The sequence below is a fragment of the Monodelphis domestica genome, chromosome 2 (genome assembly GCF_027887165.1).
Source record: "Monodelphis domestica isolate mMonDom1 chromosome 2, mMonDom1.pri, whole genome shotgun sequence".
NCBI classification, from domain to species: domain Eukaryota; kingdom Metazoa; phylum Chordata; class Mammalia; order Didelphimorphia; family Didelphidae; genus Monodelphis; species Monodelphis domestica.
The window spans coordinates 270,151,989-270,171,431 of NC_077228.1; the positions used below are offsets into that span (position 1 = coordinate 270,151,989).

General features: G+C 37.9%; 2 protein-coding genes across 2 annotated transcripts in view; one reads left to right on the forward strand and one right to left on the reverse strand.

Annotated features, from left to right (window-relative positions):
• Window positions 1–1,350, forward strand: part of ITPR3 (inositol 1,4,5-trisphosphate receptor type 3) — a 146,958-nt gene extending 145,608 nt beyond the window's left edge. The window contains exon 58 of the mRNA XM_056818048.1: window positions 335–1,350. Within this exon, the coding sequence (XP_056674026.1) occupies window positions 335–403 (69 nt within the window). The 3' untranslated portion in view covers window positions 404–1,350. The remainder of the gene's footprint in view (window positions 1–334) is intronic.
• A 1,641-nt stretch (window positions 1,351–2,991) lies between these two features.
• Window positions 2,992–19,443, reverse strand: part of LOC100027566 (ubiquinol-cytochrome-c reductase complex assembly factor 2) — a 29,630-nt gene continuing 13,178 nt past the window's right edge. The window contains exons 2-4 of the mRNA XM_001377790.4: window positions 5,896–5,970; window positions 5,037–5,106; window positions 2,992–3,171 (exon numbers count right to left, since the gene is read on the reverse strand). Of these exons, the coding sequence (XP_001377827.1) occupies window positions 3,074–3,171; window positions 5,037–5,106; window positions 5,896–5,970 (243 nt within the window). The 3' untranslated portion in view covers window positions 2,992–3,073. The remainder of the gene's footprint in view (window positions 3,172–5,036; window positions 5,107–5,895; window positions 5,971–19,443) is intronic.

The following is a 19,443-nucleotide window of genomic DNA, read 5'->3' on the forward strand; positions in this document are numbered from 1 at the left end:
CCGGTAAGAGTTATTTGCATTTTCAAAGAGGACTCTTAGTAATAGAGGGCTGCTCCCTCCAAAGCAAGGCCACTGGGTTCCTCTGGGGGAGGATATAAATCAAAGACCTCCAAGGCTGCCTTATCTAGAGATGACACCTTTTCAAATGCTCGGGGTCCTTTAGGTCCTGGGCACCAACTGATGTACTTAGCTGCATAAAATCAGTGGTCTGTGACCAAAAGGCCAATGAAGATGGCGACCTTCCCTAGTGGAGGTGGGGTGTAGAAACATCCAGGCATCAAAGGGCTGCTTCTTTTAGTAGCATCCTGATGGAAACCATCTTATCTAATTCCAGATGACAGAGCAAAGGAAACGCAGGCAGCGTATGGGTTTTGTGGATGTCCAGAACTGCATGAGTCGCTGAGACTGATCTCCAGAAAGGACTGAAGAGAGAATGTTGGTTATTAGACAACTGTTACTGCAAAGAAACACCCTGGCACTCTCTCTCTCTCTCTCTGTGCTTCCTACTGGTGGGACGGCCCTAGCTGAGTCAACCACTTACCAAGATTCAAACTCGCCATTGGCTCCCTCAGTGTCAGGGATCCCAGAGGGCAGAAGCTTTCATCGGCAACAGGGGGAGGGAGACTCCACGTTGACCATCCAGTGGGTGATTCTGGAAGTGAAGATGTGGAAATCCACCAGGAGTTGGTTTACCTTACTGCCTTAGAGGAAGATAAAGCACTTGGGAGCTTTATCCCTTAATTCAGTAACTTCAAGATTCATTTTCATTCCTCAACGTGGGTGATCAGGAGTGGGTCATTCTCTTTATCTGCAGGCACTACATTTTGGTAGCTACATGCCTCAGGGGGAGGTAGCATGAATATTGTTACTAGTAATTTTAGGGCTTCATTATTTAACTTATTTCAAGTACGCCATTCTGACTCAGACCTGCCCACTCGGCTGTCTCACCCACTGTGCCTCAGATCTACTGTACACTTCAACGTTTGTCTCCAGGATGCTTCCTTCTAAACCTGGGGCAGTCACAGGCAGGCAGCCTGGTAGACATTTGGCTAAAAACTTCCCTCTTCCTACCCCCACTCACCCCACCTAATATTCTCAATGTGGGTGGATGATCTCTAGATGAGGAGTTATTGCTCTTCTTATTTAGTCCTCCCTTGACTCCTCTGGAAGAGAATTTCATCTGGTCTGCAGTAGAAATGACACATCTCTGAGGTTTTCTGGGAAGGGCTGGTTTGTACTGAGTGGTATCCCCCTGCTCCTCCCCACCTCCAATGCCCCTGGTGTGATGTTTTACAGAATTCTTGAGAACTAATTTGTTAATTGACTTAAATAAATTAACATAAATCAAAACTTGATTTTTAAAAATTAGGATTCTTATACTTGTCAAAGGTTAGTTGGACTACAATGAAAGGGAGAAAGGCAAGTTCAGGCATTTTTCTAACCGGTCTAGGGACCTTTAAGGAGATCCTTTTTTTTTTTTAAACTCTTACCTTCCACCTTGGAATCAATACTGTGTATTGGTTCCAAAGCAAAAAAGTGGTAAGGGCTTGGCAATGGGGGTCAAGTGACTTGCCCAGGGTTACACAGCTAGGAAGTGGCTGGGGCTAGTTTTGAACCTAGGACCTCGTCTCTAGGCCTGGCTCTCAATCCACTGAGCCACCCAGCTGCCCCCAAGGAGATCCTCTTAAAACCAGTGGAGCTGCTTTGCTGAAGATCTCTTGGTGGAAACAGCTAGGTGGCTCAGTGGATTAAGAGCCAGGCCTAGAGATGGGAGGTCCTGGGTTCAAATCTGGACTCAGCCACTTCCTAGCTGGGTGACCCTGGGCAAGTCACTTGACCCCCATTGCCCATCATGTTCCACTCTTCTGCCTTGGAACCAATACTTAGTATTAATGCCAAGATGGAAGAGTAAGGGTTTTTTTGTTTTGTTTTGCTTTAATCTATTGGTCATTTCCAATTAATATGCAGGTTTAGAATGGGAAGGAACTTTAGAAATGATCTAATTTGGACAACTCATTTTATAAAGAAACTAAAGTCCAAAGAGGTTATGACTTCCCTAAGAAGCAATGGTAATAACCACAAAGCTGATTTTCAAATCTACCTCCTGATTTCAAAATTTATTCTTCTTTCCTTATACCACATTCCTGTTTATATAAAGCTATGCAATATGCTTCCTGACCTCATTCTGTTCTTGACAGGAGGCATGAGTTAAGAACTTGGGGAAAACAAACAAACATATATAAAATATATGTGTGTATATATATATACACACACACACACACACACAGATATGCACACACAATATACATACATATATACACAGAGATATGTGTACAGACACAATACTATATTAGTACTGTGTATTAACAGCTGCACAGGACATGAAGGGGTCATTATCTATGGCCACGTCCCACTCTAGTCTGTGTGGCCTTCTGCAGGGCCCACAGTTGGTGCTACTGATCTGACTGAAGCCGTGGCCAAGTTTTACTTTTTCATCTGTCAGGGTGGTCATGCTGAGGAACAAAGCTTTGGGCTTTACTTGGGGTAAACCATTCCCAAAGTTCATGAGAATCTGGCCCAAGTTCTGCTGCAGCAGGTCCAGCATCATTCTGGCATATGTCGCCATCCTCTGGATAGTTTGCTGTTGCCTCTTCCAATATCAGCCTATCTTCAGCTTCCTCACATTAGCTATCACAACAAAACAAAGTGTGGAAATCTTTCCAGAGACAGAAAACCAAACATTATGGAGTGGGGACTCCTAGGGCAGGACAGGAAATACACTTTTCCAAGTCTCCCTTATCCTCACCGACATGCCCGGAAAAAGATCAGCTTGCTTGAGATTGGCGTTTCCTCCTGAGATGTTTTTCTGATACAAAGAGGAGACTGACAACATTGAAACATGGCTTCCCCATCCCCCTTCCCCTTCCAGATTAAGATTTCAGTCAGGAGCACTGGGCTCCCTGTAGAGAAGCCCAGAAAGAGGACACAAACTCACTGGAAGGAGGGACAGTTTTATTCTTGGCAATATACAAAGGCTTTGCACTTATGTACACAGGGAGGACAAAGACAGGGGCTACTCCTTAGTTTTATCATCCAGACTCTTAGAGGCTAACTTCTCTTGAAGCTTTTTCCATAAGCCCTTATTCATTTCCTTAAATTCTTCCAAGGTATCTGCAAAAGGGGAAAAAAAGAAGGTAGAAAAGGTCCTAAGAGGAGAAATTGCATGAAATAAGCTATCACTATACATTTACTTGCAAGCCTTTCCAAAGTTTCAATTTATTTACACCAGAAATGTGTTCCTGAAAAGTTACATTTAAAATGAAATATTAGATAATTCAAATCACTATTAAAAAAAAGTCCTTCCAGCTTTAGAACACTATGATTACATCTGTTTTGCACATTCAAATGTTCATTTATTAGGTTTGTTCAAAAGGAGGTACAGTTATGCAATGAAATGGGCCACTAACAGGCCACAGCTACATTTAAGAAATATGTTTTATCTGTCCACTAGATGGACTGTAAGGCTTCTCTTCATTCTGAATAGACTGGGGGCGGGGGAGAGGAAGGGGTGCGGGATTCACAAAAATGGCAACAATGTGACGCTTGGTATGAACACACAATTTTTCAGAAAATTCTCTTCAACTTAAAATCCTAGTGAGACCTAGTGGCAGTGTAGGCAGATGGTGGGTAATCTTCTCCCACATGGTCTTACCCTTCATTCTTGTCCTGCTTTCCCATCACTTGCAAAAACTGCCAAGAATGTTAACAAAGAGTGGGCACAAGGATGAGCCTTTAGAGCTCATTTCCTTTCTAATTTTAAGTTCAAACTTGGCACAAACTCTCCAGGGTCTGCACAATGACATCCATGCAACAATGTTGATAACCACATGTGCCCAGAGGTATTTGGATATAAATTCACAGACTCTAAAAAAAGATATTTCCAATAAAGCAGTACCAGCTGGCTAAAAGATCCCAATTCACAGGACCCAGGGCATTGTTCTCAAGAGGGGAGGTGGTGGGGAAAACATAATGAACATAAGGACCAACATGGCTTGGCATTGTCTGCTTCCAGGTCAGGGCAGATCCGTTAATTTACTTGGTGGAGGGTTAAAAAAATACCCAATTCCTCATCCTCCAGAGCTCAGAGACCGACAATGCACTATCTAGCACCTGTGAGCCTTGATTTCCAGAAACTATTGGCTTATTTTTGTATACAATGTCCTCAGCAATAAAAATAGTAATTTTCCAGAATCCCTTTACCTGATCCCTTAGGGCCTATAGTGACAAAAGAAAGAATGAGAGTATGAGTTTGTTCACTGGGAATATCTTCTAACTGCCTTTAATATACACCTAGTCAAACATCTCCATCCCTTAGCCTATGTCCCCTGGGTCAGATAACTTTAGGAGAATATCCACAACGACTTTTATTGAATGGCTTCAGGTTTGGGCGGGGGGGGGGGGGGTTCCCCGAACCCTCACTGTTTTATAAAAACCCCTTAGGATAACAAAAATAAAATTATTTTTCTACCCCACTTTCAATGACTTCCATTTCGGCAAACATTCCCTTGTTCCCTGATGCTAAGCTTCTAATTTAATGGGACTAAAGATGAATTTTCTTTTTAAAAATAATGTCTTTAGGGGGCAACTGGGTATCTTGGTAGATGAAGAGTCAGGCCTAGAGATGGGAGGTCCTGGGTTCAAATCAGAACGCAGACACTTGCCATCTGTGTGACCCTGGGCAAGTCACTTAACCCTCATTGCCTAGCCCTTACCACTCTTCTGCCTTGGAACCAATACACAGTATTGATTCCAAGGTGGAAGCTAAGAGTATAAAAAAAAAAGTCTTTGATCTTATCCATGCTCTATAGCCCCAAAGTGTTAGCCAGAGCTCCTTAAGAACAGAAATTTCCTCTGGACTATTCCATAGGACTTTATATCAAAGTGAAGCCATCTTATTAGGTGAGCCCTAACTAGTTACACAAACTCAAAAGAGTCATTTCCAAACTGACCAGAAAGGGTATTTTTAGTTTCAATACCTGTAGCCAGTACAATCCTGCATTCTTCCACTGTTAGTCCACTGAAGCATGTGTCTTTCGGGCGAGGATACTATCCCAAAACAAAGGAGAGAAGAGTTAGTTACCCAGTATTGCCACATATACTCTGCACTTGAGAATTCTTGCCCTTTAACTATATTCAATACAGCTGCTGAGAAGCTCAAGTAATTTCCATCCATGGAAGAACAGTGACAGTCACATTAAAGTCAAAGGCTCTCCTTTAATGAAATGCTCACATTGATTGGCCCTGCTTGATTTAGAAAAGGGAGCCTTTTCTCACATAATGCTAGAATTTCATTTCACATCTTCGTGGAGTAAAATGAGCAAATTACTCAAGTACCAATTTGGAATTAAATTCCAAAATCCCCTATTTGGGAAATTGTTAATAACATGGATGGGAAGGTTGAGCTTAGCAAATATCTTTTTTCCTATATAGTGAGAGAAAAGTTCCCATGATATTAAAAGACAAATAATTAAAAGAGTTAAAACACTTTTTCAAATGCCCTCAAGTTTTGGAAACACATTAGTGTACAAATAATGGATTTTTAGAAATAATTATAAATCCTTCTTATCAAAGTGTAATAATATATCTGATAACATTTTGTTATTTTCATTTGAATTAGTGGATTTAGTTTTTTCCTTTTTTTAAACCCTTACCTTCCATCTTAGATTCAAGACTGGCTTCCAAAGCAGAAGAGGCATAAGGGCTAGGCAATGGAGGTTCTCAACAAAAGTGATTTATTTCTAAAAATCTTCCACAATTAATACTAGTTTCCACTTCATACCCCTACCCTCCCTGCCTTCCCTGAAATTTGATGATGCTAACCCATGGACTACTCACTTTGAGTTTGTAATAGTTTGAATGAAGTCGTGCTAAGCTCTCGTACATTTGGTCACAGGTCTCAGGCTCTGCAATCTAAAAAATAAAATACCCAAGGAGATGAGCATATGAGCTCTGTGTGCCTTCCTGGATTTCACATACAAAGTAAAGAAGATGTTTACTAATAGACAATCTTGTTGCCAATTTACAAACAGGAAAAGCACATATTTTAGCCTGTAGTTCCTTATTAGGAACAATCTCTTCAGGGATGTTTCCACTTCTTCAGCCCCCACTGCCCCCATCTTATTTCAAAATTTAATTAAGTGATCAACTAAAAAATATTCAGTGAAAATCTAGATATTTACATTTAAACAAATATAAGATGTGGTCCTTGCTATCAAATATGTTACAATCTAGAAGAAGAAACTATATATACTATATATATATATATATATATATATATATATATATATATATATATATATATATACACATATATAAAGATAACAGGACATGAAGGAAGTGTCCATTAATTAATATGGATAATAGGTATTATAGGAGTTCAGAGGAAAGAAGGATCATAGTGGCCTGAGTTGGCAAAGGTTAAGAATGGAAGGTAACTCAGATTGCTTAACATAATCCCTTCAATTTGCAGATAATGGGACTCTGGGCCTTATGACTTCCCTAATTTACTCAGCTAGTAACTGGGCAAATCCAAAATATGAATCTAGGTCTTGGGATTCCAAATCCTGTTTTCTTTCCATAGTAGTGGGCTTCTATTAACTCATGTAGAGCAAAGTAAGCAAAACCAAGACTATATACATAATTATACACATTATCACAATAATGCAAAGGAAAGCAAGAATAAAAGACATCCGAATTCAGATCAATACAGTGAACAATCTGACTCTGGAGGATTGATAATGACCTGTACTTCCTTCCCTGCAGTAGAGGAAGTGGATTACAAATAAAGGTAAAATCAATGTGTCTGTTTTGTTTAACTGTATTTTTGTATTGCAAGAAAAGGCTCTGACAGAGGAGGGGATGGGAGAATATTGAGAAATCACAGCATCATTTAAAAAAAAGACAATAAAAAACTCTACTCCAATGCCTCACTAGAGCATAGAAGTGACTTTGGGTTATTAAAGGCTATGTCAGTTGAGGCTGAGTTCTAGGAGGTTCTACTCCCTATTACAGAGTTTATCACCACATAATGAATTTTTTCCATTCAAAGCAATCCAAGATTCTCTATATCATTGATGACAGGAAAACCACCGTATTTGGCACTCAACACCCACCTCAGTACCTGATATCCCATGTGAAGAAGTGAAACTAACACTTAAAAAATTGAAGTCAGGAAGCATTTGGAACCAAGTACATTAAGAAAAAATCCATGCTAGAGGCGAATGTGATTTTGAAAACACTGAGGGATTGATTTTCAAGATGTTGAAAAGAAGGAAAGATGCCAAATGACTGAGGAAAAAAGTAATAGGTAGCATTATTAAAGGCAAACAAGATATCAAACTACTGATTCATATTCTTCCTTTCATTTGTAAAATACTTATGAGAATCATGTATAAATATGGAAGTTTTACTGATAAAATTATGAGAAGGAAGCATGCAGGTTTTTATAGATAATATCTTCAAATATTTATTGTTTCTGAACTACAAAAATACAAAAAATTGATTTAGTAAAGCAAAACAGTCTTTAAATGTATCTTCTAATAAGATCTCAACCATGCACACATTAAAATCATAAAAAAACTTAAGACAACTAGAGAGATAGCATTTGATGAAAAATAGCAAGTTAAAAAACAAGATGTATGCTCATTAAAAGCACTTGCTGCTACTGTACAGTATGTCCTAAAAACAGTCCAAATTGAAGGGTTCCTTATGTATATGGTAAAGTACTCTAGATATTCCTTTTTACAGTTGACATTATATTGACTACATCTAATTCCAGAATACCACTGGATCTCCTTAATGAAATTATTGAACCTTTAAAGCACACTAACCTAACAATTTATAGAGAAAAAGTTAAATAGATGAAGAATATCCACTGCTAAAACTATGATAGCCAGCTGAGAAAGCAGTCCATTGAGTTAGTTACTCAGTACAAATATCCTGAACAGGTACTGAATGAAAATGGACAAGTCAGGTAGGCTCAGAACTGAGTAAGAAGACAATGGGCTTTCCTGAATTTGGGAAACTGCAGCTGTTTCAACTGTTCAAATAATAACTCATTTATATAGCACTTGAAGGTTGACAAAGCATTTTCCTTAACTCTGTGAAGTAATGCAAATATCTTCATTTTACATATGAGAAAAGTAAAGCTCTGACAAGTTAAATTACTTGCCTAAGATGGGCCCTTAGGTCATTAGTACAATGCTTGGCTCATGGGCACTTAATAAATGCTTGTTTCTTTTCTTCCCTCCTTTCTCAATATCATATTAGCATTTTTGGTTATCAAATACTTGCAGTCCACTAAACCCCTCTTGATCTTTTTTCAGAACAAATGTCATCTAACAATCTGATATTTTTGCCATCTGATATTTTTGAAGTTGATTCTTTTTTTGTACCCAAGTGCATGACTTATTCACCCCTGTTGGTGCATTTCATGTACGATTATTTGTCTAAGCGAAGGAGATAGTATCTAGATACAGGGCATAATCAACAGTGTCAATGGCTACAAAGAGATCAGGGATGATAAGAATGTAGGTTACTGGAGTAAGAAAATAAGAGATCATTAGTAATCTTGTTGAGAGAAGTTTTGGTAGAGTCCCTAGAAGCCAATCTACAGGAGGTGGAGAAGTGAGTATGGATGTTGAGGAAGTAGAGGCAGCAAAAGTAGATGATTCTTTCTTCAAATTTTTAAATATATGGAGGGGGTACATATAATGATAGCTTGAATTGGTAGGGTTAAGTAAAGGTTTGTTAAAAATGGAGGAGACCTAGTGTAACAACAGGAAGGAATAAGTTGGAAGAAAGGGAGAGATTAATGATATGAAGGAATGATAGAAAAAGCTCCCAGTGGAGATGTAGGAGAATAGGATCAAGGATGCAGGTAGAAGGGATGGCTTGACAAGGAGTACCACTGCCAAAGTCTAAAGGAATGCAGGAAAGGAAGGGTGAATATGCTGAGGGCATTTGAGGAATAGGAATATACTAAGGGAAATAAGGGAACTCACAAAAGATGATCTCACTTTTTGAGTCAAGAGGGAATGACACTGAGAAGGTCTAGAACAGTTATTGAGAGGAACGAAACAAAAAGTCAATAAGAAAATTAAAAAAAAATGCCATGAAATGCTGATGGCCTAGTTGAAATTATATAACATGAATTTGTAGTAGACCTCATTGGTAGTTCTGACTTATGCTCTAATAAAAGAAGCAATTATGGGGGAGTAGTAGTTAGGAAAAGAGAATTGGAAAATGGGAGGGAGAAGGCATGAGAGGATACATGTGCAGTGGAAGACAAATAGTAAGACAGCCTGAGTGGACAACCTGTTGAGATGTAAAAGTCATGCATGGTCTGGTATACAGGGCCAGTGAACAGACTAGAGTAGTCTAAGGTGATGTACACTTTCAGTCGCTAACCAACTGCACAAGGACTTCAGGGTGGGAGTCTTCAAAGACAAGTGAATTAACTTCCCCAGCACCTGGAGATAAAGATTGTGATGGTCTAGGTCTGTGTTGGCGAACCTATGGCACATGTGCTGGGGAGGAGTGGGGGTGGGTGGGGCTGTTTCCCTCCCCCTCTCCACACATGTCTGAGGATATTTCTCACATCGCTCACCCCTCTGCCCAGCAGCCTAATGGGAGCGCTTCCTCCCTCCCCTGACTGGGGGCTCACATGTGGCATGAGGGTTGCAGTTTGAGCACTCAGTCTCTAAAAGGTTTGCCATCACTGCTCTAGGTTATAAGATTAGGGGTAAACCACGTAAAGGAAACACCATGAGAAAGGAAGGAGAATCACATGGAGGTTGACGGATGATTTCAATAAAGATCTAGAAAGGATAATATAGAGGGATGGAGTGTGAACTTCAAAGGAGAAGAGTTTGTGAGTGATAAGGGTCAAAAAGAAGGCCATGATATTGCAGTTAATGTCCTCCCTCTGGCACAGTGTGTCAATGAAAGGAGTGACCAACACTGGAGAGCTGAATGCAGTGTCAGAGAGAGAGAGAAGTTTCCATAGTGCCAGGTCTCAGAGTTTCAAGATGAGCCCTAGCAAACAGATCACCTTTAAAATAATTACATCTTTTTTATTTACTGTAAAATATATTTTGAAATCTATATGTGTATATATTTTTATAATATACAGTTTAAATATAATTTATTACATGAATTACATGAATATTGCAGAAGATGAGGAAGCAGAGAAATTTTATGAAGACTGACCAGATTCTCTGAAGCAAGCAATATATACCTTGATACCTAGTGACCCCAATGTGAAGGAGAATATAAATATAGGACAGCAAAAATTCTGTTGGAAAATATAGTTTGATATCAGGAAATGAAAGAGGCCAAGGCCTATAGGCAAGTGCTGTCAAAATCAAAAAGCAATAGGGTGGTTAAACCATACTAAACTATAAGGATCCCTGCAAGTCCCATAATGACAGAGAAAACCATATACTAACATTCTTAATATGTTGCATTTTAATTTTTTGTTAACTGTGTAAAAAGGAATTCTTTAGTCCTTTTTTAATTTAACTGGGACCTGGAGGTCCTCTTTCCATAGAGATTAGGAATTAACCAGCCCACAGTGACAGGAAGTAGAAACCATAGACAGGAAGGAGGAACCATAAAGACAGGAAGTGAAGTAGGAGAAGGGTTTAAAAAGAGGCCAGCATCAGCTGGTCTTCCAGTCGGTTGCTGACAGTTAGAGCTGGCAGTTGGGGAAAATTGGCTGCTGGGAGTGAGCTGATCATTGGGGTTGGTTGCTGGTGGTTTGGGTTGGTGATTAGTTGGTGGTTGGGAGATATACATATATATTCTGCCTGGTGAGCTGAGCTGAAGGGTGATCAGCTGGACTTTCTCTAATGGCAGTTATAGGTAGATGGATATAGCAGTTTTAGGTAGTAATTATAGGATAACTAGCATAGACAGTAGGAAATTTTCTTTCTCTACCTCTTTCCTATATTTCCCTCCTTTACTATATTCATTTTACTATATTCTTTTACTATCTCTGTTTTAATTAAACTAAATTGTTAATTGTTAAAAGCTGCTAGAAGTTTTCTCTGGCTTAAAGGGATAATATTAATTTCCAACTCTACTATATATTCATTAAAACTAAATTATTAAAAGCTGCTTACTTTGTCAAAATCCTCATTTTAACCCTTACATTTAATACCGTTTCCCTATTATATTTTAATCTGTTTACATTTAGGCCAGCCAGATGGTATTATCAGCCACAGGATGTGTTTTTCCCCCAAATAACATTCTGGTTTATTGAGCTTGTTTGAATTCCCTGCTCTCCTCTTGAAACTTTTGAGTCCTTCCAAGGAGGAGACTTCCAAGTTGCAGACTACCCAGAAGCCTCATGCCTGCACATCATGAAAACTTTTTTCAACTAAAAAATTAGAAGGCACTAGATTTGGAAAGCGCTTAACATCACAGAAAATGAAATTGCCTGTGTCTTAATGAATAGGAAAGGACTGGTAACAAATTGCAGAATCGCAGACTTTTAAAAATTGGAAGGGAGCCAGGACATCTTGTCTAACCCATATCTGAAATGAATCCCTGCCATAAACATGGCAGATCAGTGGTTGTTCAGCCTCTGCTTGAAGACTTCCAACAGGGGTGTGGGGTGTGGGGGTATATGGAAGAATCTTACCACCTCTCAAGGAGGACCATTCTGCTGCTGGACAGTTCTTTTAGGAGTTTTTGCTGACATCAAAGACCAAAGTGGCCTCATTGCAATTTCCATGGTAAGGTCCTGGCTCTGGACTCGGGGGGCCAAAAAAAAACAAATTTAACCCTTCCTCCACATGACAATTCTTTAAACACTCGACAATTCACCCTTAAGCCTTCTCCAAGCCAAGTGTGCCCAGTTCCTTATGATCCTCAGATGTCACTGACTCAAGGACTTTCACCATGTTGGCTAACTCTCCAATGTAGTGATTTCCTTTTTAACCTGGTACTGCCCAGAACAGAATATTTCAGATGAAGTCTGAAGAGGGTAGAGTAGGATGGGACTATACTAGTCCTGGAAGTTATACTTCATATCTTAGAGGAAGCTAGGTGCTTCAGTGGATAGCTCTGAAGTTAGGAAGAACTGAATTCAAATCTGATCTTAAGACACATGTACATGTGTGGTTTTCAATGTCAGCATGTGTTCTGCAGGGATTCTTATAATTGTATGTTTAACTGCCCTGTTTATTTTGATACCGCTTGTCTATAGACCTTGGCCTCTTTCCTTTCTTAAAACCAAACGATATGACCTTGGGCAAATCACTGAGATTCTTCAACTGTAAAATGGCGATAAGAATAATACCTACCTCCCAGGGATGTTATAAGGATCAAATGAGGTAATATTTGAAAAGCACTTAGACCATTAGCAAAATGCTTGGCAGGTAGTAGGCACTTAATAAATACTTCTCTCCTTTCTCACTGTAATCACACTAGCATTTTTGATTGTCAAATCATACTGATAACTGAGTTTGCAGTCCACTAAAATCCCCTGATCTTTTTTTGAAACAAATGTTGACTAACAATGTCTACTGAATTTCATCATATTGAGTCCACTCCAAAACACTAACCTGCTAAGATCCTTTTGGATTGGATTGGATGACTCTTTGCATCCAGTGTGTTAGATATCTGACCCACCTTTGTGTCATCTGCAAATTTAATGAGCAAATTATGTCCTTTAACCAAGTCACTTATAAAAATATTAATCAGCACAGGACCAAGGAGAAAACCCTGGGGTAGGCATTCCATTGGACACCTAATGCAATGCTGATGTTGAATTATAACTACTCTGAGTTTGGCTGCGTATCCAGACCTGGATACATCTGACTATATTATCTAATCTATAATTTTCCATCTCTTCCACAAAAAGAGTATAAGATTCTTAATCAAGGGAGAAGCTAGGTGGCCCAGCAGATTGAGAGCCAGACCTAGAGACTAGAGGTTCTGGGTTCAAATTTGGCCTCAGACACTTCCTAGCTGGGTAAGTCATGTAATTCCCACTGTATAGTCCTTATTGCTCTTCTGCCTTGGAACCAATACACATTATTAATTCTAAGATGGAAGATAAGGGGAAAAAAAAGATTCTTTATCAAAAGCTTTGTGACAATTTGAGGTAAGCTAGCCACAGTATTCTTACCTACTAATTTAGCAAATTTGTCAGAAAAGGAAATGAGTTTAGTTTGGGATGACCTATTCTTGGTGAAGTTATTATTATGCTGGTTCTTTGAAATAAATAGCTTCCCTTTCAAGATGCTTACCAACAATATAGTTAATTTCATAGAATAATTTCCCCATGAATTAAAGTCAAGCTCACTGGTCTATAGTTTGAAGATTCTGTTCTCTTCTCTTTTTTGAAAATCAGGATATTTGTCCTTCTCCAATCTCAGCTGTTTTCCATGAGCTTTCAGATTTCACTAATAATGACTTAGCAATCACATTTACCATTTTTTTTTCAGATCCTGAGACTATAGTTCATTTGGGTCAAGTGATCTGAATTTGTCATAGGCTGTTGAGTATTATTTTCTTACTTAAATAATAACTCTCTTTTGGTTACTTCTACTACAATGTTCATTTCCCTTGGCAGAGAAAATAGAAACATAGTTAGAACTAGTCAACTCTGACTTCTTAGTTGTTAGCTGTTATTTATTGTCTCATCTGCCCTGAGCAAAGAGAATCTCCATTCCTTGCTTCTTTTTCTCCTAACATTGTTAAAAATCCTTTTTTCTGTTGTCTTAACTTCCCCCATTACCTTAGCTCACTCTGAGCTTGTGCATTCCAGACATTCTCTCTCTAAAGGACTATGTCAGTCATATCCATCCTTCATTATGTGACCCAATCTAACCTAAATAAGTTGATGTATCTGTGTATCCACATTTGTTTCTTTGGATAAATCTCATCTTTTTTCCTCAATGGAATTATTTCCCTTTGTGTCTTCAGAATTCCATTCTTGAGCATTTTCCATCTCTTCTAGGCAGTCTTCCCCTGAAATCCGTTAGTCAGTTATTAGTCTATGAAATCCTACTCATCTTTTCTCTGAACCCTTTGGAATCTGCTTGCAAATCAAAAAGTTATAAATCAATGTGAGCAAAGGAGGAAGGAAAGGAGGGAAGAAAAGAGTAAGGGAGAGATAAAGACTCTGGAGTGAAGGGAACTTGATTCAAAATCTACCTCTGATGCTTGATGATACTACCTACATGACCTTGGGCAAGTCACTGAATCTTCGTGGATCTGTTTCTTCAACTATAAAATGAGGGAATTGGAATAATTGTTCTCTGAGGTCCCTTCCATCTCTGGATTTATTATCTTTAAATCACTATTTCAAACAAAGAACAAAGTAAATACCAAATTAGAAGAAAGTAAAGAGGTGAGGATACACTGTTATGATTATGGCTTTAACCTGAATAAGTTTAAACAAGCTGTCAACTATGAAAAATGAGAAATGGAGAAAAATACTTACTTTATATACTACTATCATTTGTTAGAAAAGCTTAACCAATACAAAACAGTGGCTATAAGAAGGCCAAAGGAACCCAGAAAATATCTTAGCCATCAAACATTTGTGTTCCTTGTTAAGTGGAAAGACATGCTAGCCAAGGGCAACGCTGGCTTAGAGTACAGGGTTATTTGCAAAACATTAAAGAAGATGACAGAAAATGATGAATAGTGTTGCTTTATAATCACAGAAACCATTGAGCAGAAAACATGCAGATAATTTTGCATGAGAGCCCCCTAGACCAGGTCACAGAGGTAGCTTTTTTAGATGAAACTGGAAGGACAAAAAAATAGATCTGAAACTCTGCCAGTAGCATTTCTATAGTGACCTAGTAGGCTTCTCAGTGATAATAATGGAATCAGCACATTTATACCCTAACAACTAGGAATGTAATAGAATGGATCTGGAGTCAGATAATCTGTTTTGAAATAAATTTTATTTCTGAACTTAAACAGTACCCCTTACCTCCCAAAGCAATTTCCATTTACATACATAGCAGAATACAACAAGAGGACTCTATATGAAACCACAAATCTCTATTTTGTACTGCTTGTTTTTAAAAAACATAATAAATTCAATATATTGCTTTCAAAACTGTCCTACTTACCTGTGCTTCCTGTATTAAAAAATATGTATATTTCAATGGCCCTATCATTACTTATAAGTGGGTAGAAAACATGCTTCATCATAGATGAAGACAGACATGGCTGATTGTTAAAACAGCAAAACAAACAAACCAAACACTTTACCCTCTGTCTTAGAATCAACACTAAGTATTGATTCCAAGGAAGAAAAGTGTTAAGGGTTAAGTGACTTGCCCAGGGTCACATAGCTAATATGAGTCTGATGCCAAATTTAAACCCAGGAACTCCTGTCTTCAGGCCTGGCTCTCTATCCATTGTGCGACCAGCTGCCCCTATTGATTGTTGTTTTTAAGTCTTTCAAAGTTGCTTGGCTTTTTTTTTTTTAAATATCAGTGTTGTTGTTGTCCTTTTACCAACTGTTTTCCTATCTAGTCCTCTTCGCTTTATTCTGAGTCAGTTCATGCTACCCAAGGTTCTCTGATCTCTTTTGGCATTTTTTCCAATGCAATACTATTCTATTATATTCATACAGCACAATTTGTTCAGTCAATCTAAAAGGCACCCCTTTGATTCTAGTTCTTTTCATCCAATCCTCCCCCTTTTAAGATCAAGACGTGTTTTGAGAAGCGTTGGTTGTCAGTATGGTTTGAGAGCCCTAGCTGGCTCTTCTGATTAAGTAACCTTTGGGTCTTAGCTTCTTATTTAAAAAAAAAAATGAAAGGATTAGACTAGATGATCAAGGCTTCTTAATCTTTTTTTGTGACATGGATTCCCCTTAGCAATCTGATGACCCCTTCTCATAATAATACTTCTAACTCAATAAAATAAAAGATACAAAAATGGCAATTGGGAAACTAATTATACTGAAATACAGTTATCAACATATGATCTTTGAGAGCCTCTCTATTTCTGATTCCTATGTCCTTATATACTCAGTATCTGATGTACTAAGTGAGGAAAGTATGGCATTTAGAAGATAAAGTAGGAAAAAATATTTGACAAATATATTTTTCAAATTGTGACCAGACCTTTTATTTCATTGGCACAGGGGATTCTAAGTAAGGAAACTTCCTCTAACAATGCAACTTACAGCTTTAACGAGTTGACTGGAGCAGTGAAACATAACTTTAAAAACACTCAGGGATCAATTTTCAAGCTATCTCAAAGACGCATAGGGGCAAGGAGATATACCAAAAGAATGGAAATAATTATAGTCAGTGACTACCTGCTCTTCATGCCCCTAAATGGCAAGCATGAAAACCTCATTAACCACCAATCCATGTTTTCTCATCTCTAGAAAAAAATCTAAGAAGTATTTTCTATTTTAAAATATTTTCCCATGTGTCCATCTCTGAGAGAGAAGCAAAGCTGGTAGGCTTTCAAAGACAAGGCCCAAGATCCATAGTTGAGAAAACTGTATTGGAGAGAACTCCATCTCTTTAACATAAATATTCTCCTGATGATGTAACCTGTTTTCATTCTTCTGAGTTGGTGTACAGTTTCTATAATTCACAAACAAGTTATGTCACCTGGAGAATATTTATGTCCATGTCCAACTATGTGCCTATTCAAGGATATGTATAACTGAAAAAGGAGATGGAAGAATGAGAAGCAACAGAGCTCAAGTGTTTTACTAGCAGCCTCAACATATTAAAAGAACTAGAGGAAGGTCTTTTATTGTTAGATAACATATTCAAAGAGCTTTCCAAATCTTAAAAAGCAACACAGAAATGTGAATTCTTATTACTTATAGGACATAGTCTTGAATTATACAGCTTAAGAGGCACACTGGATCATTCTATTGGAGAAAGTACTTATAAGAATGAGGTCACAGGCCTCAACCTTCCCCTCAACCCTATACTCTTGCCATCTTTTCCACTTTATTTCCAAGCTTTGGGGCATATGATTGGTATCCAATGACTCTGCTTCCTCCCAATTAAGTTTCTCCTTGAATCACCCAATTTCAGCTTCCACCAAGTCTTTAAAGAGTTCTTCTAGGTTGTCTATTTCTTCTCCCACATCCTGCTTGGCATTCTGCCCTTGTCAATATTATTAACTATACCCTCTTCCTTTAGGCTCTTTCTAATCTAGATTCCTCTTGTTTTTGCTTCAAATTCTACAGCTGCTCAGAATTTTTAAAAGAGATTTGGGATGAATTCTTGTTAATGATCCCTTGTTATAACCCTGAGCTGACTAAGGAGGTGATAGTCCATATATGGGTCTGACCAGGGCACATAGTATTATGTTCAGTTCTGGATACTGCATTCTAGAAAGGTAATCGAGAAATTGCCCAGAGGAGTTCAACCAGAATAATAACGATAATGGCTAGTAAAGTGTTTCATAAATATTATCTCAACTTATCTTCCCAACAACTCTGAGAGGCGGATGCTATTATCATCCATGTAGTACAGATGAGAAAACTGAGACAGAGATTAAGTGACTTGTCCAAGGTCACACATCTAGGAAGTATCTGAGGTGGATTTGTACCTGATGTCTTCTTGACTCCAGACCCAGTTTTCCGTCCACTGTACCATGGAGCAGCATTTAACAATGAATTAGAATGATAAAGAACTTCTAGTTAAATAAACTAGGCATATTTAGCCTAGAAAAGATAAGGTGGAGGAAAGAGGGAGTAGTTGGGGACATAAAGGTCTTCAAGTACCTGAAAAGTGCTTATATTGAAGAGGGACTAAATTTGTTTTTATTTGGGTCTAGTGGGAAGAAGTAGGAATGGTAGAAGTTACAGAAAAGCTGAATGAAGATTTATGTTAGGAAAAAAATGTCCTTAAAAAGTAGGTAAGTGGAATAGAACAGACATATCACAAACAGTTATAAAAGATATAGTAGGGGGCAGCTAGGTGGCTCAGTGGAAAGAGCTCCAGGCCTGAGGATGAGAGGTCCTAGGTTCAAATATGACCGTAGATATTTCCAGGCTATGTGACCCTGGACAAGTCACTTAACCCCCATTGCTTAACTCATACTGCTCTTCTGCCTTAGAAGTAATACATAGTATTGATTGTAAGATGGAAAGTAAGGGTTTAAAAAAATTAGTGACTTTTTATTTGACCAAAGATTCAAACTTTTGAGATAAGAATTCACTGCTTCATAAAAATTGTTGCCAAAACTCAAAAGTGATTTGCAGAAACTAGATATAGACCAATCTTACATTATTTACCAAGATATGATAAAAATGGAGGAATGACCTAGATGTAAAGGGAGATATCATCAAAAAAATGAGAAGATGAGGGAATGTATTACCTATTGAATTTTAGACAGGAGAAGAATTTATGAATAAACAAGAGTTAGAAAACATGTTAAGATGGAAAATGTATAATTTTGATACATTAAATTAAAAAGGTTTTGAACTAATGTAGCCAAGATTAGAAGGCCGCAATTTGGGGGAAAATTTTATAAGCAGTTTCTTGGATTGAGGTCTCATATCTAAAATGTAGAGAACTTTGTCAAATTTATAAGAAATGAGCCATTCCACAATTGATAAATGGTCAAAGGATATGAACAGATAGGTTCTGGATAAAGAAAGCTATATAGCTGTATGGAAAAATGCTTTACATCATTACTGATTGGAGAAATGCAAATCAAAAAACAACTCTGAGAAATCATCTCATACCTAACAGCTCAGCAAACAGATCAGCAAAACGATAAATGTTGGAGGGTTGGAGGGGATGTGGAAAAACAGGGATATTCATATAATGTTGATAGAACTGTGAACTGATCCAATCATTTTGGGAAGCAATCTGGAATTATGCCCAAAGAGTTAAAAAATTGTATGCCTTTTGACCCAGAAATGCCACTGTTAGGTTTATTTCCTAAGGTAATCAGAGAAAAAGGAAAAGAACCTATATTATCTAAAATATTTATAGTTGCTCTTTTTGTGGTGGCAAAGAACTGGAAATTGAAGGAATTCTCATCAATGGGGAATGGCAATAAACTGTAGTATATGAGTTTGATGGAATACTACTGAACTGTAAATAAATGATGAACAAGTTTAAAAAAAACCCAACCATGTAAAGACCTACATGAAATTATGAAGACTGAAAGAGCAGAACCAAAAGAATATTATATACAGCAATAGAAAATATTGTTTGAAAAATGTTGTGTGTGCCAACCTCCAGAGAAAGAATTGATAATTAGAAACAAGCAAGACATAGTTAAATGTACATATATCTTTTTGTCAAAGTATGTCTTCTTTTGTATGGGGAGGAAAGGAGGGAGCTACTTGGGAATTTTTATGTAACGTCCAAACAAACAGAAATGGTTGCTTTGGAATTAGTGAGTTTTCTCCTTATT